General features: G+C 41.9%; 1 protein-coding gene across 1 annotated transcript in view; it reads right to left on the bottom strand.

The window, feature by feature from the left end:
- Positions 1 to 2,564: 2,564 nt before the first annotated feature.
- The window catches only part of agps (alkylglycerone phosphate synthase), a 29,881-nt gene continuing 4,531 nt past the window's right edge, over positions 2,565 to 27,914 (bottom strand). The window contains exons 2-20 of the mRNA XM_015966450.3: positions 26,882 to 26,971; positions 25,044 to 25,134; positions 24,826 to 24,946; positions 24,641 to 24,715; positions 23,698 to 23,769; positions 23,298 to 23,377; positions 20,140 to 20,220; positions 19,118 to 19,243; positions 18,876 to 18,984; positions 15,665 to 15,792; positions 13,799 to 13,850; positions 12,429 to 12,505; positions 12,235 to 12,347; positions 10,871 to 10,940; positions 9,925 to 9,986; positions 9,136 to 9,225; positions 6,446 to 6,545; positions 6,289 to 6,346; positions 2,565 to 2,775 (exon numbers count right to left, since the gene is read on the bottom strand). Coding sequence (XP_015821936.1) covers positions 2,654 to 2,775; positions 6,289 to 6,346; positions 6,446 to 6,545; positions 9,136 to 9,225; positions 9,925 to 9,986; positions 10,871 to 10,940; positions 12,235 to 12,347; positions 12,429 to 12,505; positions 13,799 to 13,850; positions 15,665 to 15,792; positions 18,876 to 18,984; positions 19,118 to 19,243; positions 20,140 to 20,220; positions 23,298 to 23,377; positions 23,698 to 23,769; positions 24,641 to 24,715; positions 24,826 to 24,946; positions 25,044 to 25,134; positions 26,882 to 26,971 — 1,717 coding nt within the window. The 3' untranslated portion in view covers positions 2,565 to 2,653. The remainder of the gene's footprint in view (positions 2,776 to 6,288; positions 6,347 to 6,445; positions 6,546 to 9,135; positions 9,226 to 9,924; positions 9,987 to 10,870; positions 10,941 to 12,234; positions 12,348 to 12,428; positions 12,506 to 13,798; positions 13,851 to 15,664; positions 15,793 to 18,875; positions 18,985 to 19,117; positions 19,244 to 20,139; positions 20,221 to 23,297; positions 23,378 to 23,697; positions 23,770 to 24,640; positions 24,716 to 24,825; positions 24,947 to 25,043; positions 25,135 to 26,881; positions 26,972 to 27,914) is intronic.

The raw sequence follows: 27,914 nt of genomic DNA, 5'->3' as shown, positions 1-27,914 counted from the left end.
AAAAAAAATAAATTTTTGTACAATTTAGCAGAATCAGGCTAACCTATTATCTATAAAAACGGTTGGGATCATTTCTAAATAGTTTTATTTAATATTTTCCTCAAAGTTCACAATTACTTTTTATTTAAGACAGACAAACTGAAACTTGTACTACTGAAGTGCCCATGTAATAGCAAAGTACTTTGATATAACATTATTACTACTTGTGTTATTTTTAGTTTAGGGGTATGCCTTATGAATTGTGTTGTAGCTTGGTTATTTGGAATTTCAAATGTGACTGTGCACATCGTTTGGCATGGATCTGTGCGCTCTACTTGTTTATTTTTTGTATTATTTAAAAAGCTCAACTGAAACCAACCAGAAACTTTTGTATTGCATGTTTTATGCAGTATTAAATCAAATCACTTGTTAAGGACGTAGCAAACAAGTGAGCCAATAAATACCTCGTATTTTGTTTAGTACACTATCTCATCAGGCATGCACAACTTAAATTCTCTTGCATCATGTTGCGTGAGTTACGTCTGAATATTGCTGTTATATTTTTCTATTAGGTCTCATGTGGCTAAATTCTACTTGTCTTATTTTTGCAGTGTAACCTGCTTCTTGTGTTTCTTCCTTTTCATCCCATGGATTTTAATGATGGAAGGCTAATCTAAAGGAAACCCAAAGCATGAAAAAGGCTTGTTTCTGTTCAGTTTAATAAAAAATATATAAATAAATATGTATTGATATTTTTTTCTTAAAGGTTCACCATAATTCTGTGTTTAAGCACAACTCAGAACAAGTTTTAGCCAGTTATACTCGGTAATTTGTAATTTCATTTAGGACAAATTTGTAATTTCATTTAGGACAAAAATTTGTGAACATTTAGTAAATTCTTGGCTGTTTAAAATATGAGTGAGAGAATTTGACATATTTAAAGCATCTGTTTAAGATCAACACATCACTGCCCCCTTGTGGTAAAATCTGCTCTCACACAAAACAATGCAATTCTGCAGGTTCAAGCCCATTTCATTCAGATATAAATTGAACTCACTTAAAAATGCTAATAAAAGCATTACTAAATGTACGAATATGAATAAATTTGATGTCATTAATTAGAAATAAGAATTTAAAGTCCTTGAATCTAGTTTCCAAATCTATTCACAAGCCCACCCAACTACAACACAGCAGCTGCAGCGCTTTTCGGTGCTCGAGGCTGAGCTCCAACGCTGCTGATGCGTGGCTGTGGCATCAGCCGGCAGCGTGTGGGCGGCTGCGTGGGTGAGGACGACTCCCAAATGAGAAGAGGAAAGAGTCAGGATCTGTTGAACTCTACTGTGCAGGATTACCTTGAGCTCTGCTGCACGCTGAACAAACACAAACCCGGACTAGATTAGAGTAAGAAATAGAGATCTGTGTGTGGAAGGGAGACAAAAATGAATCGTTTTAATATAGTTTATTGCACAAACAGCAGTGACAAAATGTAATTTAGACATTGCAAAGGGAAATCTGACACAAAAAAGAAGGAAATAATCACAGGATCGGACTTAATTTTCCTGTTTTTTGACACATAAGATCTGCCATTTGAAAGATTTTTCTATTTTTCTAAACCTTTTTTGGACATAACCGAATAGTCTCGGAACCTGTGCAGATCAGAGGGGTAAAAAGATGACAACTTCTCCAAAAGAGCAGCTAGACGGTACAAGTTCAGTATCAAAATCTAGTTCATTACATGATCCAGTCCCTAAACACCCTTTTGCACAATATAGAAATACTAAACTACTCAACCGATTCAGGCTAAACTCAGTTTTGGGGGGCACACTAATCATTATTGAGAGGAAATAAATGAATGAAACAGGTGTAACAGTCAAATATTTACATGTTATCTTTGCATATAATAACAAATCTGTTATTAATGTTAATAAATGGTAGAGAAGGTGGTTATCAGTTCAAACTGGTGTTTGGACAATCTGATGGGGAGAGTCTTTGGTTTGACGTGAGCGCCGCCCGAAACAGAAAACACAGAAACACACAAATGGCTTTTTTACCCCCCACTCTGCTTTCTCAGTAACAAACCGTGGAGAACACTAGAAAAGGTACAGTCTCTCCCTGCAGTCACACCACATACGTAGGAGCCGAGGGGGCGGGGCTTTAGCTGGACAACGTTTGTTAAAGAGGCACACAAACACACTCGGTCCTGAAATATCTATGGCAAAAAGGTCAGTGAGGGAAGAAGACATGAGATCACAAACAGGAAAAAGCTGTTGATCTTCTCAAAGTGACTCACTGTAGAAACAGGAAAGGCAGACAGACGCTTTAGAAAGGCACAGAGCTTCAGAAAGCACGTTCATCTACAACTAAAGTGGTGCAGCGCGCGCGCACGCGCACACACACACACACACACGCACGCACGCACGCACGCACACTGAGAAGGGACATGAGGGTTAGTCGTGAACAAATTTGAGGTTTTTTGCACCCAGTTACAGATTTAAGTTATGCTGCAGCAACATGATTCTTACAGCAGGTTACAGTAAAAGGGGCATAAATATTCAAATGGCACTGAAATGACACGCCACGAAGAAGAAGCTCTCTGTCCATTTCAATTTCATATTTAGTACGTGTTAATCCAAGAAGCCTTCAGAAGAAAGGTGAGATGGATACAAACGGGAGCTTAGAGGAGGTTCCGGTTGCCGAAGATGTTGTTTGGGTCAACGTAGTCCTTGACGGACTTGAGCATCCCCAGGCCAACGTCGGAGACTGTCTCTCTCATCCACTCCTTTCGAAGTTTCCCCACTGAATGGCAGAAGAGGAAAAAAATAAATAAAGGAAAGAAGAGGAGCAAACGGGGAGGGGGGTAGAGGAATCGGCACGGCTGATTGCTCAGCAGGCTGCTGGGAGCCAATCAATCTTGTGAGAGTGAGTGAATAAACAGAGGGTGATAAATGTTTTTATTCAGAGAGGAGAAATGTTTTGCATGGCATGATTTATGGAGCTCAGCAGACTATCAAACTCATTAGGCTGTGTGTGTTCCCAGAGGAGGGGCCGGCTGGCGGCTGGAGCGCTCCGTCCCCGGCTGCTTCGCTCTTTGGAAGCAACGTTCCCCTCAAATCCCACCCCTCCCTCCCTGCAGCGTCACCGAGGCTTTTTCCTCTGTGTTTCGGTCTCAATAGTGCAAATGAGCGTGCCCCTTCATCTGACCCAAGGTGGTGTCGTCCTGAGTGCTGCTCTGCAGGGTTGACACCGGCCCAACCATGACGCCCCACACAAAGGTCCTTGAGCAACCGCTCTTCCCTCCAAAAACCCTGAACCCGAGGAGGGAGCAGCTTTGGCTTAGAACCTGGAGAGAGCGGCCACCACTTCACCAGCTGTCCAGCCCGACTTACTCGACAGCACCTGCGTTAAGAGGAGGGTCTGGAACCAGCAAGCAGTCCAGTTAAACCAGACATGTTCAAAAAGTAAAACAAAACACAGGAGCGTGTGATTAGAGCTAATACACCTGGGCACTTTGCATCATTTGCCATCTTTTTCCCAGGTGCTAACAGAAAACAGACGCAGAAATTAATGTTACTATAAAAACTACCCAAACTCTCACTCCGTTTATAGTGCACTGAACAGGATACAGGGATGGACTTTTTTTTTTTTTTTTTTGCATTTTGAACCTAAATGCAGCAGAAATTCACAATTAAGACAGTTTTGTCAGATAGGTGAAGCACAAATGAACTCCAGGAGCACACACCTGGATCTGAGGTGATCTGATCCACCCATCCACCCTAACCCCAAGTACGCTAACCGGGAAACTTATTTTTAACCATCTGTGATTTTTCTGGTGTAAAGAACTCAAATTAGGTTAATATTTACAAGGAAGATGCCTAAAACATTAACATCTTCAATATTAATAGACTTTTCTAGAAACCTCTCCATTTTTCTGTGCCAAAAAGTTTAATTGATTTTCAATTCTAGCTTTTGTTCGAGTTTTAGACAAATAAATAAATACAGACCAATAAAAGGGCAACGCAATCTGATCTGTAACCAGAAAAATAAATCCATTCCCGTCTTTTGAGAAAAACAAATAAAACTATAAAGCATGGGGATGCTTTAATAAAAATTTGGAGTATTTCATTGCATTACCATTACTCTAATATAATCATTTTGTATCATAATTTATATTATTTTATAGCCCTTTTTGCCCCAGATGGATACAATTGCAAAACTAAACTCATTGCTTGTTTTCTGGTGGGAGTTGAGGGTTAAGCCTGAATCTGGCAGCAGAGGCTGCAGCGGTGCTTTTCCCGTGTGTCTGAATGTCTCATAGAAAAACAAAATAAAGCAAAAAGGTCTGAATATTAGCTGCTAAACAAGGAATGAGGAAAAAAAAAAACAAAAAAAAAACAAACGCGGTCGTTTGGAAAGAAACTTTAAAAAGTTGGGCGACTTTTACAGATCTGAACACGGACAGATGCGAGAAGCGAGCAGCGTAGAGCAGGTGTGGCTCACCTAGTGAACCAACAGTGTAATCACCTGAGATTAGATAAATGTCTGAAAACAGGTAAATGTTCACACGCTTCTCCGTCATCTGTAACCAGGAGCCTCTGGGTGGATGGTGGTGTGTGTGTGTGTGTGTCAGGGGGGGGGGGGGCGTTATCACAGTCCAGCCAGGAAACCCAGATGGGGATCAGCCAGGAGGCCACTGAGACCTGTCTCTAACAAAATAGAGCCGACAGGAGGGTCACTGGGGACCCCGGCTCCACACAAACCTCCAGATGGTGACAGAGGGACCAATCAGCTGCTGCCCAGTAACCACAAAAAGGCCCCGCCCCCTCCCAACTCCTTCCCCTTGGTTCCACCTCCGTCCCTCCCTCCTCTCAGGAAAAGGAAAGAAAACAGAAGGTGCTAGGACTGCATCATTGCCTCCATCACTGTGATAATTTACACATCTATCTTGTCATATTCTCTCTTTTTTCCCCTTTCTGTTGCAATCAATCTCAGCAGACCTGGTCTGTGCAGCTGAGACATGCAAAGCAGAGCAGGTAGAGACTTCAGAAATGACTTTTTTTTTAAACAGTTCCATTCCTCCTGTGGAAGTTCAGGCAGCAAAACTTTTTAAAGAATCAGGTTGTTCTTTTAGCCTCCCGAGGGCCGTGACCTGTGTGAGAGCTGGTGGGAAGAAGAAGAAATGTGAGTCGAGTCTAAACTCCTCCACCCGTTTCTCTGACAGATAGGGGTCAGGACGTGAAACGGCTTTGGGTCCCTGTGATGCCGCCGAGTCAGAGTTGATGGATGCTCAACAACGACTCAGAACATTGGAGTCCTGGTTACAGAGAACCCCTGTCCCCATCCTGGCTCTCTAAACCAGCCTGTTAGCTTGATTTCGTTGTTTTAAGCTAATTTTAATCAGAAATTGTGATTCCCCCCTCTCCAACACTGCAGTGTCAGCTCAGAGTAACAGCAGAGGATGCTTTCCTTCCCACGCCCACGCAGCAAGGGGCTGACTTGCTGTGAACACGGGGCCACAAAAATGTATATTTCCTCGTGTGCCCTCCCACCTCACCATCCTTGACTACATCTGTTTGGCTTGATACACAAAACCCAGCGAAACAAGCGCCATTTGTCAAGCGCTGATTGTGGGCAGACAAACCGGCCTGTCTGCACTCTGATAGTGAGCCCCACTGTTATTAATCACAATTACAGAGTGGGCCTCGCTCACAGGAGCAGCATCAATATCCCTCCCCCCCCCCCTCATCATCGCCCCTCCGTGCTGCTCGGGGTGGCAGGGCCACCGTTTGGAGGTCAGCGTACAGCCACCGATAACGGCAGCATCATTTACCTCAACCCCGCTGCCTCCTTTTTATTAGCAATCTTTTAATTTTGAACCCGTCCCCGCCTTCGGGAAATAAAATTGTGATTTAATATCGCAGCTGATTCACTGCATACTGTTTTTGACAGGCGTGATGAATAGCCTGAAGTGATGTATGAAAACAGCGAGGGGGATGGCAATATAGATAAGGCAGCCGTTTCGGTTATCCCTGATGGGGCCCAGAGAGTTGTTTCGCCGCCCGCCTGCGCTCACGTTTCATTTGGCCACCGCCGAAATGAGCAAACAGCCGAGTCGGGAGTCATTCATCTGAGCTGCGGGAACAGATTCTGGACATGTGGAGGAAGCAGGGAAAGCTCTCCGATCAAATGAATGTCTGCCAGGACGGCCCGCAGTCCTGCCGCCGCGTCCCAACCCAAGTGTTTCGTTTGATTTTTGTGAAGTTTGCAGAAATGCACTTGACGTTTCAGATGGAAATCATCAACGTCTGGTACCTCCATGATGATGCGACAAACTCCCTCCATTGGCAAGAATCTCCTCTCTGGCAGCATGCTGAGAGGTGGGGTGGGGGGGGGGGGGGAGAATAAAAAAGGACAGATTTTATGAGACTATTTGTGACATGTGACCTGTTAAAAACAAAACAGAACCTACCTCCACTTGCGCATACACGTGCAACGGGTCACTGAGTCCTCTGTAGTTGAAGGCAAAGTAAAAGTAGACACAGGCGCCGGCGTCATACGTCTGAGTCACCCTGCACAAACCAGACGCGTTTCAGAGTTCCCGATGAGACCCGACATTCGTTAAACACTTGCATTTTGTCAAAGAGCTGCATTTACATACAATAAAGGGTTTTTCTCTCCCGTTTGTAGCTGGAAGACAAAGTGAAGGTTCGACTCCTCTCAGCGATTTCCCCCCTCTGACCTCAATCCCATTCATGATTACCAGGAAGCAGAAACAATGTGGAGGTGCTGTCACCTTATCAACGCATCATCATGAATTAAATGGCATCGCTAAATCACCAGAGCTGCTTTTAATTAAGCAAAACAAGCTGCTTCTGGTAGAGGTGTATCCTATACGTTTCTAGATAGTTTAGCTGTGTGTTAAAATAATTTTTTGGGGCCTTGTTCCCTGTGGAGGAGCGGGCTGCAGAGCCCTTGTTCACTTGACATGGCCCATCACCTGGCACCATGACTGTTCTAAAGGTTAAATGGACAAATCAATCATGTGACAGGCTGCAGCCGGGAAATGAATGGCTGCAGCATAATCAGGCTGAGGCTTAATCTGCCTGCAATCTGCGAGCAGCAGCCTGGTGCTCCTCAACCAGCTAGCCGTCTGTCTGCCTACCTTTCTGTGACTAACTGGACTGGGACGAACATGCAGCCTCCACACTTTCTGTGGGGACTGCAGGAAAGGCATCTATAGAAATAAGTCAGATTGAGCAAAGTGGAAGAAGTTACCTAAATGTTCACATTAACAGGATTTTTTTTTTCATTTCAGGAAAGTTCAGGAAAAATTTTAACATTCAGAGGTTTGGAACTGCTGCAAATGCCACAAACAGGGCAAAAGTATCAGACGCACAACTTTTTCTCATAAAATGCAACTAAAATAAAAAAAAAAACAGTCACTGCTTTTGTTTCTTTGTTTTAAAGGAGTCACGTGACTTATTTTCTTAAGTTATAACAGTTCTGTGGTTGATACCATACGTGTTCATGAAGTTCATGGCTCTGAATCCCTTTCACAGAGATCTCAGCAGTTTGATTCTCAAAATTTTCAGTACTTTCCAGAATGAGCCGTTTCAGGGACCAGTCACTCTAAGAAAATAAGCTGGAGCTGGCCACGCCCACCCATCTGCTGCTCAGGCTGCTATAGAGCTCCGGGAGTTGACGTCACGTCTCCCGGCACGCAACAGTTCAAATCGAAACGGCGCCATATTGGCAGACAGAAGCCCGCAGCTGGACTATTTGTTATTGTCAGAAAACTCAATCAGACAGGAAATATGGTAGATTCCTGTTGTGCCCCAGGATGCAGAACAGATGCGGACGTCATAAGGAATGAGCCATCTACAGGATTCCCCAAGATCCGGAGCGCCGCAAACGTTGGATCGTTGTAATAAAACGCGCTAGTGACCGGGCTAAAATGAAACTGTGGGATCCCGAGAGTAAAGGATTTCACTTATGCAGCGACCACTTCATATCAGGTACTTAAACCAACGTTTCCTCAACTGTGTATGGTGTTTATTTTAAATGCTTTTATTACGATTCTCAGCGGGCTTCCTAAACTTATTTTGGCGTGGCTTTTTCTGTCTTATTACTCATAACAACAAGTAAACATCACATAAAACATTGCCTCGTGATTTCTGCGTGCTGCCGTTTACGTGTTTTATGATCACAGCAATTAACCGGCTAAGCTGTATTTAATTTTTAAGCAATGGTTGATCAATTGTCAGATCACACATAAAAAGCACTTTGGATTGCTGTTATCTGTCTCACCGAGACAGATCTCAGACAGATCCTGAGACGCTCCTGCCTGACATATTTATTTTATTCACGAAAAAAAAAATCAAACTAGTGATTTCTCTTGGCGTTCAGTTTATACATTCAAACAGCACAGCACTCTATTTAAACTACTTACATGTAAATCTATGTTATTTGTCCATCCATCCATTTTCATCTGCTTACCCGGAGTCGGGTTACGGGGGCTGTAGCGTCGAGAGGCCCAGACTTCCCTCTCTCCAGCCACTTGGGCCAGCTCCTCCGGGGGAATCCCAAAGGGTTCCCCGGCCAGGTCCGGTAAGAAGTTCGCTCCGACAGCTTCTGGCGTTTTTAAAAAGTATCCCAGGGGCACGGTAAGGGTCGGAGATGTTTAGTCTATTTAATTTCTGACTTTATAAAACGATTTCTTCGGTTTTAAAGTGTGAAGTAAACTCCGACGAAGTAAAATCCACGCCGATCCCGTTCATGTTCATGTTTACGATCCGTGTTTGTTTACCTTTTTGGACTGCCAATATGGCGTCTACTAACTGAGAGTCACGTGGGGTCTGGAGCTCTATAAGCTGAGTAGCTCCGATAGCCAGGAGGGGCTCAGAGTAGAGCCGCTGCTCCTCCAGCAGCAGCTCTCTAGTAGGTGAGAGGTGGTTTTATGCCAATTTCCTCCATTTGTGACATTAGAAAAGGGGACTTTTTAAAACTGCTTGTTTTAAGCACAAAATTCATAAAACTAAATGACAGAAAACAGCTGGATGGCTGTTTTGGAGAGATTTTAGAAGCAGTAGAGACCCACATGGCAGCACGAAAGAATGCAAAAGGTGAGTTTTGCATCACATGTCTCCTTTAACTGATTACCTGCAGGTGGATAAAGGTTGAAACTGAACTCCTCTGTCTTTGCACTCTTGAACTATGCGTGCCTTCACATTTCTGCAAATGTCCAACACCCTGGAAGAAAATTCAACAAAACACGACGGCATTTTGCTCATTAAACATTTAGCTTCAGCTCCGTGCCCTAAAACAAATTTATTAGCAACACAAAAGTATTAAACTCAGAAAAAAAGGCAGGAAGCCAGGATGTGGGAGGGCAACAGACTGACTAACATGACGACCACTGTGCGAGAGATTCCCACTGGTGTGGAAATGGCCGCCAGTCCTAGGCATGTGCAGCCAGCTGTGGGAGTGTGCAGGACAGGGAGGAGGGAGGGTAATGAGCCAGGCACATTTGCTTGCCTCTGTGCCTGATCTCTTGGTCTCCCCGTCAGGCATCGCACACAACGGGGGAGCTGCACGTGCTCCCCCGTTTGTTGTGCCAGAAAGAAAGCAGGAGAATGAAAAATGTTGGAAATGCAGATCAGACGAGGCGGATGTGAGATGGATCTGTGGACCACATTGCACACATTACATCGCCCACACAGAGCTGAGTGTGTGTGTGTGTGTGTGTGTCATCTTGGGTTTGTACCCTGAGGAGGTGAAACCTCCACCAACGCAGTCATTTAATGTGAGAAGAAAGCAGACATGAAGGTGAACGTCAAAGACTGAGGGGAAGAAATTAGCTTTTACAATAACAGGTGAAACAGGAGAAAAGGTGTGTTCTCTATGGGAATAATAATAAATAATTGTGTACGCTTATTTTGGTATATTTACCTGTCCCAAGGCACAGATGTTTCAAAAGACTCCCCGATCACAAAGTAGTCCATCCCCAAGTCCTGGATGGGAAACAGAAGTAAGAACAGAGGGTGGTGAGTTTATGAAAGTAGATGATAACCATTCAATTAAAACCATTATTCTGTTATTGTAACAAAGATTTCCTTTTATTGGCAGTTGCAATTCAAGTAATAATCAACAAAAAGTTCAATATTTGACCATTAACCCCTTAAATGAGCCAAACCTCCCACTTTTCCCATTAGTCTGCATGAGTATCTGACTGGCTCGTGTTTGTCAGGTGAGGCTCAGAGCCTGTAACAGGGTGTTAGTCAGGTTTTCTTTGCAAAATAAGAAAAAATATGCATCACATTTCAGCAAAGTAGGAAAAGGTAGCAGAAACACTTATTTTGTATTGATTTGTTTGTTTGTTTACTTGTTTTAATAAGGGAAATAAACTCTATAGATGGAAAAACTTCACTTACATTATTAAAATAATTTAAGTTCTCTCAAATTTACAAGACGTGTGTAGAAACACAAACATGAACCACATCTAGTTTTATTGTGAAGTTTTGATTTTATTTAACTGCTGCTTCTGCACAAGAACACAAACAACAGGACAAACACCTGGGATTTCTCTTACTTGTGATGGTTTTGAATAACAGGAGTGTGTGAGGTGGTAAAAGTGACGTGTGTGTGTATAAGCACACTGCTTGTTGATCATGTGAAAGGCCTCCAACAGGACTGACCTGAGTCCACTCTCTATTGTTAATCTGTCAGGAGCCACTGTGCTCTCCGTCCACAGCGTCACACGCACCGATCACAACTGTGACCAGATCAAATCAAAGACCTCCTGAGGTCGTTTTCTGCAGCCTTTCATCGTCGCTCACTATCCTATCTGCTGTCAAACTCCCAACCTTCCTGCCCAGAAAAACCCAGAGTGACCCACCCGGAGGTAAGCGATGACGAAGGTCAGCATGTAGCCCCTCTGCCCATTGTCTTCTCCAGCTGCCAGGCCCCTGGAAACACACAACAGGGTTAATGTTTAACAGCTCTTCTCTTTCAGACCCCACCCCACCCCACCACCACAGCTGTCCCGGAGCCCGTCAATCCAACAATGCATGGATCAATGCGGCGACGCTCCGCGCATCGCCACGGGTCAGCCACACATCTATCACGTTTTCATTTACCATCCAAACTAATCAGGCCAAGCTCATTACAAAATCGCTTTATGGATTTTGCAGCCTTCTTCTTGATTCCAACACCAGAGGAAAACACCCCTCACTGAAGCTAACCTCACTAATCCATCACTGACACTTGATCTGATTGAGAGTTCCTCGAAATAATAATGCAATGATGTAAACGATGCTGCGTGGAACGGACGGGCTTTAATGGCTTCCTGTTATCCAGAGGAGGAGGGAAACTACCTGCACATCCAAACACACGACCACTATGATGTCACATTGTCCTGATTGTGAGACTTAAATGGGAGTAGATCAACTAGATGGTTTCTGCAGGAAAAACAAGAAAAACTGATGGAGGGAAGCTAAAAATACTAGAATGTTTACATTTAAAGGTGTTAATTAATATTTTTATAAATGACCAAGTGTTTGTACTGATATTACTAAAATTAATATAAAAAAGGAATAAATATAAAATACATTTGATTAATCTTTCTGTCACCCAAAACACATTTTATTCTAGTTCTGGCAGAATCAAAGGTAAAAAAAAAAAAAAACACCAGCTGCATCTAAACATGAACAAAGATGAGTGTTAAAGTTTATTCCTTCAAATCTTTTTCTAAAAACTTGTGTGTTTGTATTTTCAGGATGTGAAATTGTGATTTTAACAAGTTGGGGGTTAAATATAATTAAAATAATAACAATATAAGACTTTGACCATTTCACTGCTTGTTATGACATGAGGTTTTCATAGTAATCTGGGAGTTTTAAAACATAATGGTTTCCCTCCAGGCTGGAAGTCCTAATCCATCAGTCACATGATCAATCATATCAGCTGATTACATCCCCACTTTGTGACCTCTTCCTTTATTCTTCTAGATGGTTTTGACATAATACCATCCCTTCCCACAACACCTATTTTACTGCTACACCTTTTCTGGAGCTGGATATCTAGAGGCGAGTCAGCACTGGGATGAAACACTGAAAATTAAAAGTCCTTATTTTAGCTTATTTTCCGCAACGACCGAGGATCCAAGCAAATCCCGCAGCTCTGTGCCTGGACTGTTGAGTGTTTTTATTCAGCTTATCTTCAAAAAAAAAAAAGAAAAAAAAAGAGGGAAGAAGCTCTCACCCAAATTTAGCAGCAATGTCGTAAACCTGCTTCTCGTGCTGCAGGACCTTCTCTCTGTCCCCCTCAAACAGCAGCGTGGCCACACACAAGCGGCTGGGGTCAAAGCCTTTGAACTGAGAGTTAAAAAGTCTCTTTAGCAGAACGCCTGCAGCAAGAACGTCGTCAAACTCGCCATGTCTAACTTTTTTTTTTACCTTGGTGATGTAGAACTTCTTCAGTCCATCTAGAAAGGAAGTGAAAATTGAGGAGACTTGAGGTTTCAGGGCGTGACCTGTAAAAGCACAAAATCCCACCTGAAATTCTGAGAGGCCAAGCGAGTCGAATGCACCTGGGCTTTCACACCAAACACGGAAAATATAAATGATATTTGAATAACTTTATTCCAGGCCAGTGGCCACCATCATAGAAAACAACAATAAATCAGTGTTTCGGGGGGTGGGTGGGTGGTATCGGTCTTCCTCACCCTCACTTTTTGATTTATTCCCGATCGGACGCACAAAAGCGCCTGTGGACAAGTGAAAATGAGAGGCTGGGGCCGGTGGGATGGTTATCAATCACAGCAGGGAAGTCATGGGTGATATCGCCGAGACTTAACAGTTCATTTATTTCCCCCCATGCTCAAGTCTCTTCATTGCTTAGTGTCCTAATTGTTTCCCTTCCCATTTTTGATTGCAGGTCTTTGGGTCTCTCGCTGCCATCAAAGTGGTTAATTAACTACTCAACATCTAAAGATGAAATTAAACCTAAACTCTCCATGTTCTTATTTTTACTATTATCAAATGCTATTGTTAGTCATAATAATTCTAAATGTTCAAATTATTTACAAAAGTATGTGTCCCAGCCAGAAAAGAGGACTTCTCATTTTTACCCTTCTTAAACCTAATAATAACTAGGTGGCATGTACGGAAGCAAGGACAAACCGCTAATTTACCAACGCAGCCATCTTAGAGCCTGAGATTTCAGGCAACAGTTACAAAAAAGGAAAACAGCGGTCACTTTATCTTACCTATCTAATGGTTAGAAGTGCCTACTCTGTAAAAAGTGAAAATCCAGGAGACGATAACGAGATCCTCTGGGACTTTAGAGATCTCTGCTAATGCCAGATGCATTCCACTGGACTGCAGGAAGCAGCATCAGAAAACTTCAACATTAATTTTGGCCAAGGTTATTGTTCAACATGCCCCAGGTCATTGGTTCTGTGTGTGTGTGTGTGTGTGTGTGTGTGTGTGTGTGTGTGTGTGTGTGTGTGTGTGTGTGTGTGTGTGTTGTTCTGCTGCAGGGGGGGAAAACAATCTGAATAATAATTTAGAGATGCAGAGGCTGACATCACTGCATAATAAACTACCTTTTATTTTTTAAAAAAATGAGTCACCGCAGAAAGGAAAAGGGTGGACACAATGAGTGTTCTAGTGTGTTTTCACCTCATGTCTCATGAAAATAATCTAAACACCCAACAAACTGAATTTAGAGCACACAAACAGCTAGAACTCTATAAGTTATAGCTAGCATTAGTTACTTAGATCATAGGAGAAATAAAATCTGTATTCATTTGATCAAAACTTACCAAACTGAAATTGTTCGTTATCCATGAGCCTTATAGATGCTGGAGCGCATCTCTGAGGAACAAAAACATGTTTGTCTGCATTAGTTGTTATCAAAGTATTCCAAATCTATTAAAAACTGTAAAAAGAATCAGGTGTTTGCTTCATAGACGGATGTTTTGTGTCTGTATTTGTCAGAAACCATGAACAAAAGCACTTTCTCACAAGACTCCTGAGATTCCAAAGCAAATAAACACAAAAATCATGTAAAATAAAACAATTTCATATGAAATCAAGGTTTAAACAACAGTTCAGACAAAGCTCATCGCAAATATTCTTTTTTTATTTAATTCTGGTGGCAGCTCGTCCATAAGGGGTTTTAAAAAGTTAAAAACTATATACATGTATGTACTATAAATATTTAATTTTCATTCAGCTGTGTGTGCATAAATGCAATCTTAATTATTAACACATCATTTTCACTAGCCGTCTCTCATTAAACAGTGAATGTCCTCCAACTGACTCACTAGTTCCACTCCTGGGGCGCTGGGAAAACAAGCCCTTGAACTGCAGATAAACAGCCAATAATGTTTGGTTGCTAGGAAGAACTGGAGAATTTTGGGCTAATCAACATCACTGAAATTAAAGCTTCTGGGGTACTGGCTGACGGCGCCCCTGCAACAAGAAAAAACTAGCTAGCATGCTAGGAGGAGTTGGATCTCTCCTTTCAACCGTCTCTCACTCCATCATTCATACAGTCACTGTCCGTTTATGCAGATAGAGCTGAAATCATACCCGTAGCTGTAAGATGTGTTTATCCGTTTTCATTTTATCAGATTATAACGTTTAAAACATCAAATCCAACTCAATTTCTATGCTGTGTCAGTGCCACCTATGGGTTGAATAGAGTATTGCACTTTAAGGTGCACAAGTTGGGCAGATGATTTATGATGGTTTGTGATTTACACACAGGCTGCTGGAGACTGAAAACTCAAGCTGGATTACAAAATCACCCCAAAATGAAATGCGCATGAGTCCAAAAGTGGACATCACGGGCTGCAGTTGCTCTTAGGTTTGAAAGAAAGGCGTACATGGCAAGTTCGTCTATTTATTATTATAGTCTAATTATCTGTAAATTGATAATCGACTATTTGTGAAACTGTTTATTTGGAGAAGGGAAATTAAATACTGTTGTGGAACTAAAATACATTTTTAGACATTTAATTTTTATTTTGGGAAATTGTGTATTTGACATTTTTTACCTAAAATACACCAGCTAAAGTTTCCTTTTGTAAAAAATTCAACATTAGAATTTCAACAACGACCAAAGCAACTTGATCAAGTCAAGTTGATTTTGGTCAATCAAATGAAGCTTCTCTGATCACGTGACACCAGTGAGGTGTTATTGGATTTCTAAAGTTGAAATTTTCAGATTAAATTTCTGCTGGCTTATTTTGAGTTGAAAAAGAAACAACATAATTTCACAGCATAAAAATTAAGTGTCATGTGTAGATTTGTACTTCAACCCCAGCCAGATGGAACAGGCTACTCATCATAAAACCTAATTCTATAAAACAAACATCTGAAGGAATTAAAAAGGCATGAGTCAGAAGAAAACATGAGGGACTTGGATAAAGTCTCTCATAAAAAATTTGACTATTTAAAAAAAATACAAACAAAGCAACTGTGTGTTTGCGGTGTCAAACACTAAGTGCACACTACAGGCTTTCGTGGTACTTGGCAACAGCTGATGACTTCAGCTTCTGGATGTTGTGAAAACAGAGTGTGTGTGGTGGTCAGCTCACAGGTTTCAATCTATAGCTGCTGCAGAGGATGTGGAGATAAAGTAGCGATAAAACAGCTTCTTAAAGGAGTGATGGACACCATACCTGTCTGGCCACCTCTCTGAGACAAGCAACTCCCTGTTCAAAGTTGGGAAAAACCACCGAGCCGTACTTCTGATACTCTGGCACAGGACGGATCTTCATCGTCACCTCGGTGACCACACCGAGGGTTCCTGTGGAATAAGCCAAAGAACGATAAATGAACCGTTTTATAGGTCTCAGAGTGCCCTTTGGCTCACATTTCATAGCAGATCTGCCTTTTTAACTGCATAGTTGGGGAAACATGAAGGGAGTAAAATGTGCTAGACACTGAAGCTGAAAAGTGTCACCTATCAATGTTTGCTGCTGCTTTAAAAGACTTTAAAATGTATGACGCATGCGCACACACACACACACACACACACACACACACACACTAGCCAAAGGGAGCTACGATCTAATTTGTGACTACACACAAACTTCTAATTACACGTTTGTGGCTTCATGCTTTCCTTTTCTGAGCTCGACATCGTTTTCCACGCCTTTAACGATATTTAGTGTCTGCTCAAACACATGCAGGCTCGATATTCATGCAAAACCACCATAATGACATTGACGTTGGTAGTTGTCAGGCACCACTTGGGTATTTTGTGGTGAAAAAAAAAGGACAAAAAAATCATACATCACATCATCTTTTGTTTTCTAGTTAGCATTTGAATGTTAAACTTGGGATATAATTCCCCTCATATTCAAATTATATAATCAGTTGGTTTTTTATTATATTTTTGACAATTCTTCACAAGATTTCTCGCATTTCGCTGTTTTGCATTTTTGTTTCATCTTTCTACACCTCTTATGTCAATCTAGCTTCCTTAAAGTGCTCTCTCTATTCTTCGTCAGCAGGCTTCAGCAGGATGTTATGTGTTTAAACGAATCCTTTAATGTGACACTACATGCCACACGCTGCTCTCTAGTGGCCCAGATGAAAACATGGTGCAACTCTGCTGAGCCTCGCCCCAGAAAGGCCCCTCCTCTCTCTGGCATCATGCAGGAGGCGCCTCGGGGCGAGCCGGGGACGCGGATTTAAAGAAAGATGGGTGGAGTGAGGAAGGTAATGTCAGAGAGGCTCCTGGGACAGACACGATACAATTAAACAATGCCTCGCAGCTTAAGCCTTTACTTCCTTGTGACTTGCTGTAAACACACCTTGACTGCAGGATTGCATTTCTAAAGAGAAACCTTTCATGCTGCTCTGCAGAAGCAATCCTCTGGCTCTGAACATTAGATAAGAGTCATTTTGTTGCCAATGACAGAGTTTAAAAGAGCAGGATTATCACTGATCAGTCCAGTCGTTCTTTACACTGGTTGAAGGTAGACAGAAGTACTTTGTATTCAGGCCACTTCAAGGTCAGTTAGATAAATAGACCCCACTGTTGCGCAGAGAATGAGACGCTTAAGGTTTCACACGGTAATTTCTAATAAAATGGATGTGCTCCGCTTAACATGCAGAGCTGAGTCGAGGGTTTAATTGTGGTGCTTTGCTGTTGTTGATGTGGCCCTACTGTCACACAGCAGTGTGAGGGTTTAAGGGTGAGAAGGTAGATAATTTTAATGAGACCATGTGGCAGGGTGACCTCGCAGTCCCAATGTCAGACCTCCCACAGGAACATGAAGTACCACAGATGTGTGGTCCTGTCTGAATCTTTTATTGCTCCAGAAAGCTCATTTCTTATTTTATGAACAGGTTCATAACAAATTCAGGATCTCAAGCTCTACTTACAAAGAAAGTTCAAGAAGAAGGAGAAGCAGAAGGAGTTGGCATCAGATGAGCAATAATAAGGTGCAAAGAAGGAACGCGTGGGTTTATGTAATCATTTATCAATGTTTATTACATTAAGTTTAAAGATTTATGGAGTAAGAATGACATCCTGTGGTCAAATGTGGGTACTGCAGCCCATGAATCAAAACAAACGAGTTCTGTCTGAGTGCCAGCTACGGATCAGCACAAGAAGACTCTAGATCAGGGAACCACATCCAACCTGCCAGACCTCTCCTCCCAGCCCCCAACCCTTTGGGCCCAAACATCCTCCAATGGGGGACTGAAGTTTAATAGCAAAATTCATGTCCCAAATATCAATAATTGTTTACGTTCTACAAACAACTAAAACTACAATCAAAACAGTTTAGATGGAAAACAAAGCAGTTCTAAAAATGAATAAAATTAAGACTTTAACTATATTTTTGAAGAGCATCGGGCCCTTGCTGTGTCTGCTGGAAAAAAACTCTGGCACTCGAACAAATTTAGTTGCTCCCCTGTTCTAGACGATTGAAAAGGAGTCATTCACAGTAAGTTGATAAATACAGATAAATACATATCACTGTAATGTGGAGTTATTGGTAAATGAAAAAAGTAGCTTGAGATGTTTTAGAGTCTTATTCACCATTAGCATTCTTAGCTCAGCATTAGCCTCTAGCCTTCTTTACCTACTTGGAGTAAAAGAAAAATTTTAACTTTTGTTTACTTATATCTTTTGCTTCTTTTGTTTTTTGTGCTTCTGGGTCTATTTTATTCCACAACGCTGCAGCTGTTTGCCAGCTGGTGTTGAATTAGAAAATCCTGTGCAGAATTTGCAACCTTGCAGACTCACATATGATGGGCTCTGGAACCAGGAAGTATGGAGGCGGGACATATTATAAACAAAGAGCACGTCCCTCTTTGGCTTTTTAAAACGGAGGAAAAACTGGCCAGCCCCCAGCTGTTCAAGTACAACATTCCTTCCAGCATGATTGTGATTGTGTCACTGTAAAAAATCGTACTTATTGCACCTTTAAACTAGTTAGCAAATCCGGTCACATCCAATAAGAGCAAATTGAGACTTATGCTGCAGTCCCCAGTTGAGCCAAGGAGTAGTTTGCTGAGCTTTGTAGCGCTAAAGTGAAGTTTTCACTCAAAGCTGTTTAACATAGCAATGCCAAATGTCTCCAAACCCCCTCATTATGTACGAGGGAACTTGGCATTTGCCAGTATTCTCTGTGGGCGTTCATAAAAACAGGGCACCGCAGATGGGGTGCAGGAGACCCTCTCTGGTTCCTCACCAACTCCTTTTCCAGATCACTTTACTGCACCAGTGCTAGTTAATGTGTAAAAAAGCCTGGGAATTACTCCTGATGTTGCAGTTTTATCACAAATACCTTACAGACACACACGGGATACGCACAAATGCGTACATGCTCACATGCTGTGACACGATAAAATTACACATGAGCGTTTGCAGACCTTCTGAGCCTAGGATGAAGTGGTGAACGTCTGGCCCCGTGGACATACGTGGTCCTTGACAACTCTTCTCAATCACACCTCGTGGTGTAACCATTTTGATGTGGACAACCTATGCAATCATACACAAAAACAGCCCTTTTGTTATTACTGGAGGAATCGTGGAAGAGTAAGTCTACAAAGCCTTACTCTACCGACATCATAGCAGATCAAATGTGCAGAAAGGAAAACAGGAGACGACTAACCAGATCCTCAATGTTGCCATAGATGTTTTTCTTCATGCCTGACGCTCTTGTCGCTACCCACCCCCCCAGGGAGCTGAACTCCATGGAGTCAGGCTCATGCCCGGTACAGTAGCCGCTCTCATTAAGCTGTGATGGAAAGAGAAGAAGAAGAAAAAAAAAACAGCATGTGTTTGTTGTGGTGGTTAAAAATGAACCAAAAATGTTTAGGGGGAAAAACACATTTCATGCTGTAAACTTACAAGAATGTTTTAATGACAAGCAGAAAGAAAGCAAACAAGGGGGAAAATATAATTGCAGCTCTGCAGCAGCATTTCTCTGGTCCAGTTAAACATGAATGTAAAAACAAAGCTTTTATGGAACTGCACTGTTTTGATAACCTAAAATGAACAGATTGGAACGGCACAAAACAAACGCACTTAGGCTCCATGAAGAATTCATCCGCACTAAATACCAACTTCCAATGAGTCCGTTTTAGCCTTTATCCAAAAGGATCATCAATATGTGCCACACACAGAAAACCTGAGAAGAAAACATTAAACGTTTGTTATCCACTAAGCTTTCAGAAGGATGCTGGGGTCATCAGAAGCTCATTAATTCTCCTCAAGGCAGCAGATAACCTGCGTCTTTGGACAAAACATTTAATAGTGATAATAAAGATCTTTAGGTGTAAGAATAACGCTCTCCAGAAGCACAAGGGTTTTATCACACACCCCTCTAGAAGGCAGTTTATATTGCAGACCCATCTGCTCCGTCAGCTCAGTCTGGCCTAAATGCAGAGGTGGGGTCTGCTTTAGATGCCGCTCACGCATTCCTCTACATCATACGCCCGCTCCCTCTCCATTTCTCTGAATTAGTTTGATGGTGCCATCTGCTCATGACCACCAGCTCGCTCTCTAATCTCCCTCCTTCAGCACTGTGCTCCTTTCCTCCGCTGCTTTCCAAATCCTGTTAAATCTACTGTGCAAAGAGTAACAAGGTGAGCGTGCGTGGAAACGGTCAAACAGCTCATAAGCAGTGTTTACCAGTCTCTCCAGATCCTGACCGATGATGCCAGCCTCCACGTGTGCAGTTAGGTTTTTCTCATCAATCCACAAAACACGGTTCTGCAAAAAACACCATGGAAGAAGCTTGAATGTAACAGAATGATGTGATCTAAAACCATTAATTATGTGTTATTTTTTAAAAACCTCAACAGATCTGTTTAGAATCACCACTATTCTTTTAAAAGCACACTTTCCCCCCCACTAGAGTTAAGAGGATAAACGTAAGCAGATGTGCAACAGGATGGAGATAATGGTCATTCTAATTGAAGTTAACATCTAACCCCAGATACTTGTCTTGTGGATTCCTCTTTCCACAGAAAGCCGTATTCTTCCAGCCATCAATTATTCTCTAGAGGTAATAAACTTTATGCTCCCATCACGTCGCTCCTTTCATGTGTTTCCATTGGAGCCACCTCACCTCTGGCCCCTGACACAGAAAACTGGTCACTGATGTCCACGGCACCAAACTCAACCCAAGCGGCATCCAGACAGCTTGTATATCACCCCAATGCGCCCCTGGATCAAAGGACTTTGGCGAACCCCGGACTATTTTATATCCCAGCCAATAACACTGAACAAACACGTTTGGCCTTGCTGCAACGTGGAACATGAGTCGGTTGAACAAAGAGGACATCAGAAGTGTTATATACTTATTATTGTGGGTGAAAAAAATATATTAATGGTGTCAAAAACTGAGAAGCCGTATAATAATTGTTTCTTGTGAAACATCATCGGTCACTCAGAGTTGCATGTGAATGCAGAATGTGAACATTTTCTTCACTCCCCATGACCCAAATTAGCCGCAGGAAGGAAATAAGACGAGAAAATGATCATGTCGGAAAATCGCGTCTCTTCTATGTCACAGGGGAAGTTAGCATTCATGGCATCGCCAACCTTGGCTTGCTACCACGAAAGGCTGTGAGGATTTAGCAGCCAGGAGAGCACAGAGCTAATAGCAGCTAACTGTTAGCAACTCTGCAAGTTGGTGGAACACATTCAAGCTTGTGTTATTTGTGGAGTTCAATCATCAATTTTGCTTATTTCTTTTTAGCCTGGCCTGCCAGACTCGCCCTCCGTCTATTCTACATAGAGGACGAGTCTGGATACTCAAGAGGCAGAGAGCACCACGAGGGGCGGAACTAGCCAGCTCAAAAAACAACCAATCAGAAAAAAGACGGAAATGACGACTGTATCACACGATGCTGTAGTTTTTTTAGCTGTTGTCAAAGATGGCGTCTGACAACGGAGTAAACATCTTTCTTTAGAAGAAAGCCTTTAGCGCTTCTTCTTGTTGTGGTTTTAAAGACACGTCCAAGTCATTTAGAACAGAGGACAGAGCAGCAGCGAACTCCGCTGCAGACGCCATCTTTGTCATTGATAGGAAACTGAGTGTTGTGGTGTGTGACGTGCGCTGCTCAGCACTGATTGGCTCGGTTAGAATTCTTAGGGTGCGGGTTATTTGAATGGGAGCGTTATCAAGCCCTTTGCTTCCCATAAGGAAGCATTGGCGTGGCTGGCTAGGCTTCCATTTTTTACCTAAGAAAGAAAAGCGAACAAAGGCAGCAAAAGAGTTGTGCTGTGGTTAGTTGATCAGGGGGGAGATGTTCGCACATCATGATTATTAAGACTCCAAATCCTTCCATTTCCCACCCCAGACTGAATTCTAACCCCTAGAACTGGAGCGTCGGAGCCCTTCATCTAAAAAAAAAAAACCCAAAAAACTACTCACGAGGCATTCATTCATTCATTCATACTGGAGACACAACAGATTGATTGAAATAATGAGGGAATGAGAGCTTTAAAGCGGGAGTGCGTAATATTTTTACTTGTTTATTATCAAATTTTGTGAATCCTTTAAACTTGTCCTTTTCCTTGATATTCTTCACCAACGTCAACTCTAAGTATTCCTATAAGTTTGACATTTTGCTTTTTTATATACATAAACTGTGGTCATGCACCATATTGAACTACGGTAGCTGTTTAGGCACATACAAGATGTCGGGGTAGTGCCAGTTCTGTCCGTGGCTGCCTTGCAGGTTTAGAGAAAATTTGCTCCTCTCGAGTCGCCTGGCCTGCTCCAACCACATGTGACACACATCTGCCTCTCAGTTTTTATTACTTAACATTTAGATTAAATTTAAAAAAAGATGACAAATTAAAATAACTGGCATCATTGCTGGATTGAAAGCTGGAAGTTGTTGATGACACACTGCCTTGTTGATGCTTGTGGGCCACTGTAGCTGCAATACCTACTCTGAACAATCTTTTCCACGTGCTAGGGCTTTAAAGCAGCAATTTGTCAGAATTCTGCAATTAAATAACAAGAGTAATATCTCAAATTTGTAGGAAGGAAGATTCTATGGAAACAGATTTAATTCTCAGCCAGCTGGGGGTGTCAGGTTTTATCCTTTCAAAAAACTAAAGAGGGACATGTCTACTGTTTACTGTGTGAGGTTGCCAAGTCTGCGCTGCAGCGCCGGCATTTGTAATTCGACACCGGTAGGAAAAAACTCCAGAGTTGTTAAAAGAACCAAAGCCAGCAATCAGGAGTGACTCAGAAGTTATTTCTTGTACCCCTAAAAAGATGCGGCATCTTTTTGTTTTACTCTAATATTGGGTGAAGAAGGCTAGAGGCTAATGAGCTAAAAACACTAACAGTGAATTAGAAGCAAATAGTTGGCTCTAAAAATATCTTAAGCTTCTTTTTCAGTTACCAACAACTCAATATTACAGTGAAATGTATGTGTGAAGTGAATAGTGGGTCAATCAAGTTTTATGTCCTTTAATGTATCGTTCAGAACTATAACAGTAAGCTAACAGCAAACCACACTTCCTGTAATACTGGAGAAATTTTACAGTAACAAAAGTAGTAAGTCCTCTTTACCGTAAAACATCCAAGAGTGCAAACACCAGATTTGACAATGTATTTACATATTTATCAATTTAGTGTGTATGACTCATCTTTGCTTGTCATTTAGGATGTTCTGGAGCTGATCCATAACTGGCAACAGCCATGAAACTCACAGAACAGGGGGGAGAAAGTCACTTTTTTTTTAGAAAAATTGGCTGCAGTACCCAAATTTGACAACAGGATGTCACTCTTACATTTACACATCCAAAGGAAAGCAACTGCGTACCATCTGTGATGTATCCAAAGAGACAATGGAGCGCGTTTCCTCGGGCGGGCACTCCAGGGCACTAGAGACACTAGTTCCTCCTGAGAAAAGAGTATTACAAAAAAACTCTTTACTCGTTAGACAATTTAGCTTGTCATAGTAAAGGAGACATGGGTGGAATGAACTGAAGGAAACCATGACAGAAATGAGACTAGACTAGCTGACTTGAACCACATGAACTATTTCAAGTGTGAATTCTCATTAAACTAATAAACATTAAAACCTACACCGCTTGTTGATATTGGGACTCAACATTCCATAATTAACCAGCTTCAGCTTCAAAGCTCGCTAAAAGAAAAAATGTTCCAGGTAATAAAATGTAAAGATATATATTTGAGATTAGGCTCTGATCCAGACTTACCTCCAAAAGGTATCAAACAAACATTATGTTTGCATGCCAGCTCCACAGTTTTCACCACATCATTGTGACACTCTGAAAAAAGGAAGTTTTCTAAATCAGACAAAATAAATAAATAAAATAAAAATCAAGCCATGTGTGCTAAACTGCATACTGTCTGAACCATTACAGCAGGGCAGCAGCAGAGGCAGGGTATCTTTAATTTGCCTGGGGCCTTTCTCCGGCAGAGTCAGACTGCATTAAGCTCCACTCTCCAGAGTGGGACGCGCTGGATCGATACTGGCGTATTTTAACCAATCGCTGAGCCTAATTCCATTCACACTGGAGAGGCGAGCGAGCGGGAAGAGCAGTAATGCTCTCCACATGGACGTGCTTAGCCGGGCTAGGGTGCTTTGGAGGCACTGAGAGATGCTCATGTTCTAATACAATGTTTTTTCTTAGGATTACCATTGAGACTAAGCCTTTTCTTAAAGTAAAAACCTTGATTTGAATGAAAAAAATCTATGTCAATCATAAATAAATAACACATTAAATGAGTATTTTTACAAGTGTGGAAAAGTCCAAATTTTCGAACCACCTTGGACGAGATTCCAGGAGGAGTTTCTTGGTGATTTGCAGCCCGTTTGGGAGGCTGCTAATCAAGTTTCAACCATCAGTCAACACTCATTTGCATGATAAAATAGGAGCAGCCATAACAAGAGAAAAGCAATCTCCCAACCATAATTCATGATTGTACTGTGGCGGGCCAGACTGTGGAGTATTGGGTGTCAACCGTCCTCCCCCTGACGCTTCTTATTAAGCTTCCACTCATACATATTAATATCCCTGCCTCTGCAGAGATTAACCCTTTAAATCACCTGAGCCAGGAGGAGGATCAGTGATGCTTCGTGGGAATATGAAAAACAACACACCCTCCGCCCACCAAATAATGGAAACCTGAACTCACTTGGCCACACCACCATATCTGGGACGCGGCCAACCTTCCCCTCTCTCAACGGAAAGATCTCATGTAAGCAGTGACCTGGAGGGAAAACAGGAATTAGTCAGAAATATACATCATCTTCATCAACTTACTTTACTAATATTCAAGGGGTGAAAAAAAAATAAAAATAATGTTCTTTTCTGCCTTACCATGGGAACGAAACACTCGGTCTTCTGGGTCGTGAGAGAATGGAATACCTGTGGATTTTATTCCCTCTACGAAGGCCTCGTTCAGTGTGGGAGGCTGAACGGCACTGGTATTCAGAACGGGCTGAAACAAACAACAAAAAACACTGTGGTTTGAGCTGCTGTGACCAAGTGATGTGTACTCCCATTCAGCAGAAGCACAATGAGAAAACATGTCTCACTGTTGCTGGAGTTTTATGCTGCACAGTGGCACCAAATGTGCTCTCCATCCAATCTCTCAGGCCAGGGATGATCATCCCACTCAGTCTATACCTGGATTAGGTAAAAAATAAAAATAAAAATAACGGATAGATTAGATTTACACCACATTGCATTAGTACTAGGGATGCACCGATACTGGTATCGGTACCAATACCAATACCAGTATTGGTATTGGTAAAAGTTAACCGATACCAGGAACCGATACCAATGCAGTTGCTTGAAAATGGCTTCACTGTAACTTGTCATTTCTGTTCACCAAATATTTTAGTTTTGTGGTGATTTCCATTCATATATTTTACTTTTTATCTACCTCACAGTCTTTTCCGGTTGAAAGCAGAGAAGAAAATAAAATCTGTATTCCAAATCATTGCATTTTTTTGTGTGGTAGAAGTATCGGTATCGGTTATCGGTAATCGGCATCGACGAGTACTCAGATCCAAGTATCGCTATCGTATTGGTTTGGAAAAAAGAGGTATCGTGCATCCCTGATTAGTACATTAGTGATTTCTTACATTATAAGTAGTAACTTGGCAGTTTTATTTGGGAAAAAAGTTAGCATCTAATAGAGATCTATCTATACGGGGTTTTCTATCGCTGATACCGATACATAGGGGTCACGGTCAACCGGTGGCCGATGCAGATTTTTTGAACTGATTTTCATGGCTGATATCTAAGTCTACCTTATTTGCATGCCAAAATGTCAACAATAACACAGTTTTCAAACTCTGAATCAGTTTTTTTAACCCCAACTGTTGATCGTAATTTTGTGGTCAGAATTAAAATCAAACTTCAGCTGCAGCACTAGGCTGCCCACGGATGAGCGTGCTTATAAATGGTCTGATGCTGATATGTAAAAAATGGTTAATATGAGCCCGCCAAATCTTTCTATCTCTATCTAGCGTAAATACAAAAGCCTATGAGGTTAGCAGCAGTGACAGAGCTGCTCGCGTGATTGTCTTGGCTATTTCTTGCAAAAACTGAGCTTCTGGCAAAGACTAGGCCAGCCCATCAGGGAACTGTGGTGTGCCTCAGGTCCAAAAGAGACGTGGTGAAACACATTCTGCACTAAAAAAAAAAAAACTTTTGTCCCAGCAAACACAGAGGAGCAGAGCCTCGCTCCTTGTTGCTATGTAACAGTCAGGTAGTTGGAAAAGCTCGGAGCAGCTGGTGACACGTGCTTCACCAGGAGGAAACAATTAGCAATGCTACATCCTGTTTAGCTCATTACTCAAAATGCATTTTCATGGATGCTGCAAAAGTTTCCACCGTTAACTTCTCGATTGGCATGCTGATTATGAAACAAGAGCTTTCATCAGTTTTAGGCTAGACTGAAAAAAAAAGGTTTAAAAAAAGCTATTTTCTGTTCTGAATTAAAATGGTTTCTTAACACCTGCAGCCAATTAAACGACATCATTCCTGCAGCACCTGGGATTTAGATTTTTCCCACCCAACATAAAATGATCAATTATAAAAAAGTCAGGGAGGTTGTTCCCGCTAACGAGCAGCAGAGTTTGGAGAGGCAAAAAAATCACAACTGGTGACCTTCTCCGATGACAATGAAGGATTTAAATGCCAACCACTAGGTGGCAGAAGCAGCACATTGTTGTGGGAGGATGATGAAACCAGCACACCGATTCAAAGAGGGGACTGTGAAAGGGATCAGCGCATAAAGCTCCAGCCTCCAGCCACAACACAGAATGAATCCTCAAGATTAACACACTGCCTAGAACAAGATTAAATTACCAACAGAAAGGGAAGAGCAGATTGCCTCGGAGCACTGTGTGATATTCCACTTTACCTTTTGCCTGTGAATTCTGCTTGGCCATTCTTGTTGTAGATGAATTTTGAGTCATTGTAACCCCAGCCATTCCACTTCATAATCTCCTGCCTGTGGAATAACAACAACTCTGTGAGATTAAATATCATATACCAGGAGACTACAAAAATGTATTTGCTACTATTCTTCTGTTATGTTTTACTGGTCGTGTAAAATTCCCATTACAAAAACTAGAAAAGAGGTAATTACTGATCCCCTGAAACCTTCTTGATATCTGAAACTCCACATGTCCAACACCAAGGTGAAAAAGAGCAAGGCCCTGTAAACATGTAGCAAAACGAGGATATTTTTTTGAGTTTGGCTTTACATCCACATGAAAGTTAAGATAAATGACACTAAAAACTATTATTTCACAAACTCTGACCAAATTGGGTGTCAGCATTTGCATCTGAACATAAATGATTGGGTTTTAGGTATCACAATGTCATTGCCCGGGACAAAAACACTCTGACATCACATGTGTGACCTGTGTTTACATTCACTTTCACTCAATAACGTCTACGTAGACCACAGATGAAGGACGACGTTACAAACTGTTCTTCCCTGCCACCTAGTTATTCCACGTCCAAGGAATGTTTATCAGCAAAGATGGTGACAATTTGGGGAACTACTGCCACCTGCAGGCTTGGCATGCCTAAGAATTTGCCTGGATCGTTTATTGCTGAAAATCAGGTGGCGTTTACCCAAGCCGTTTTTCCTGCATTGGCGATGGAGGATTGTCTATTTTAAGAAAAAAACGACTACATGTGTGTGACCAAAAAATCTACAGAATTACTAACAAATCGTGCAGCATTTCTATTCATGAGAAAAGAGGCTGGCTATGAGTGGGCACATTTACTGTGAGGATGCAGGCAGGCACACCTATGGTATTCCCAGGGTGCCCAGAAAACTGAAATGTTTTGCACACAGGCTTGCGAGCATATTGCTCAAACAGGAACCAGAAAATGTGTTGAACTATTTTACATTTAAGTACATTTGTTTTTGGGACTAAATT

Source organism: Nothobranchius furzeri, chromosome 14, assembly GCF_043380555.1.
Source record: "Nothobranchius furzeri strain GRZ-AD chromosome 14, NfurGRZ-RIMD1, whole genome shotgun sequence".
NCBI classification, from domain to species: domain Eukaryota; kingdom Metazoa; phylum Chordata; class Actinopteri; order Cyprinodontiformes; family Nothobranchiidae; genus Nothobranchius; species Nothobranchius furzeri.
This window is presented reverse-complemented; position numbering and strand designations above follow the sequence as displayed.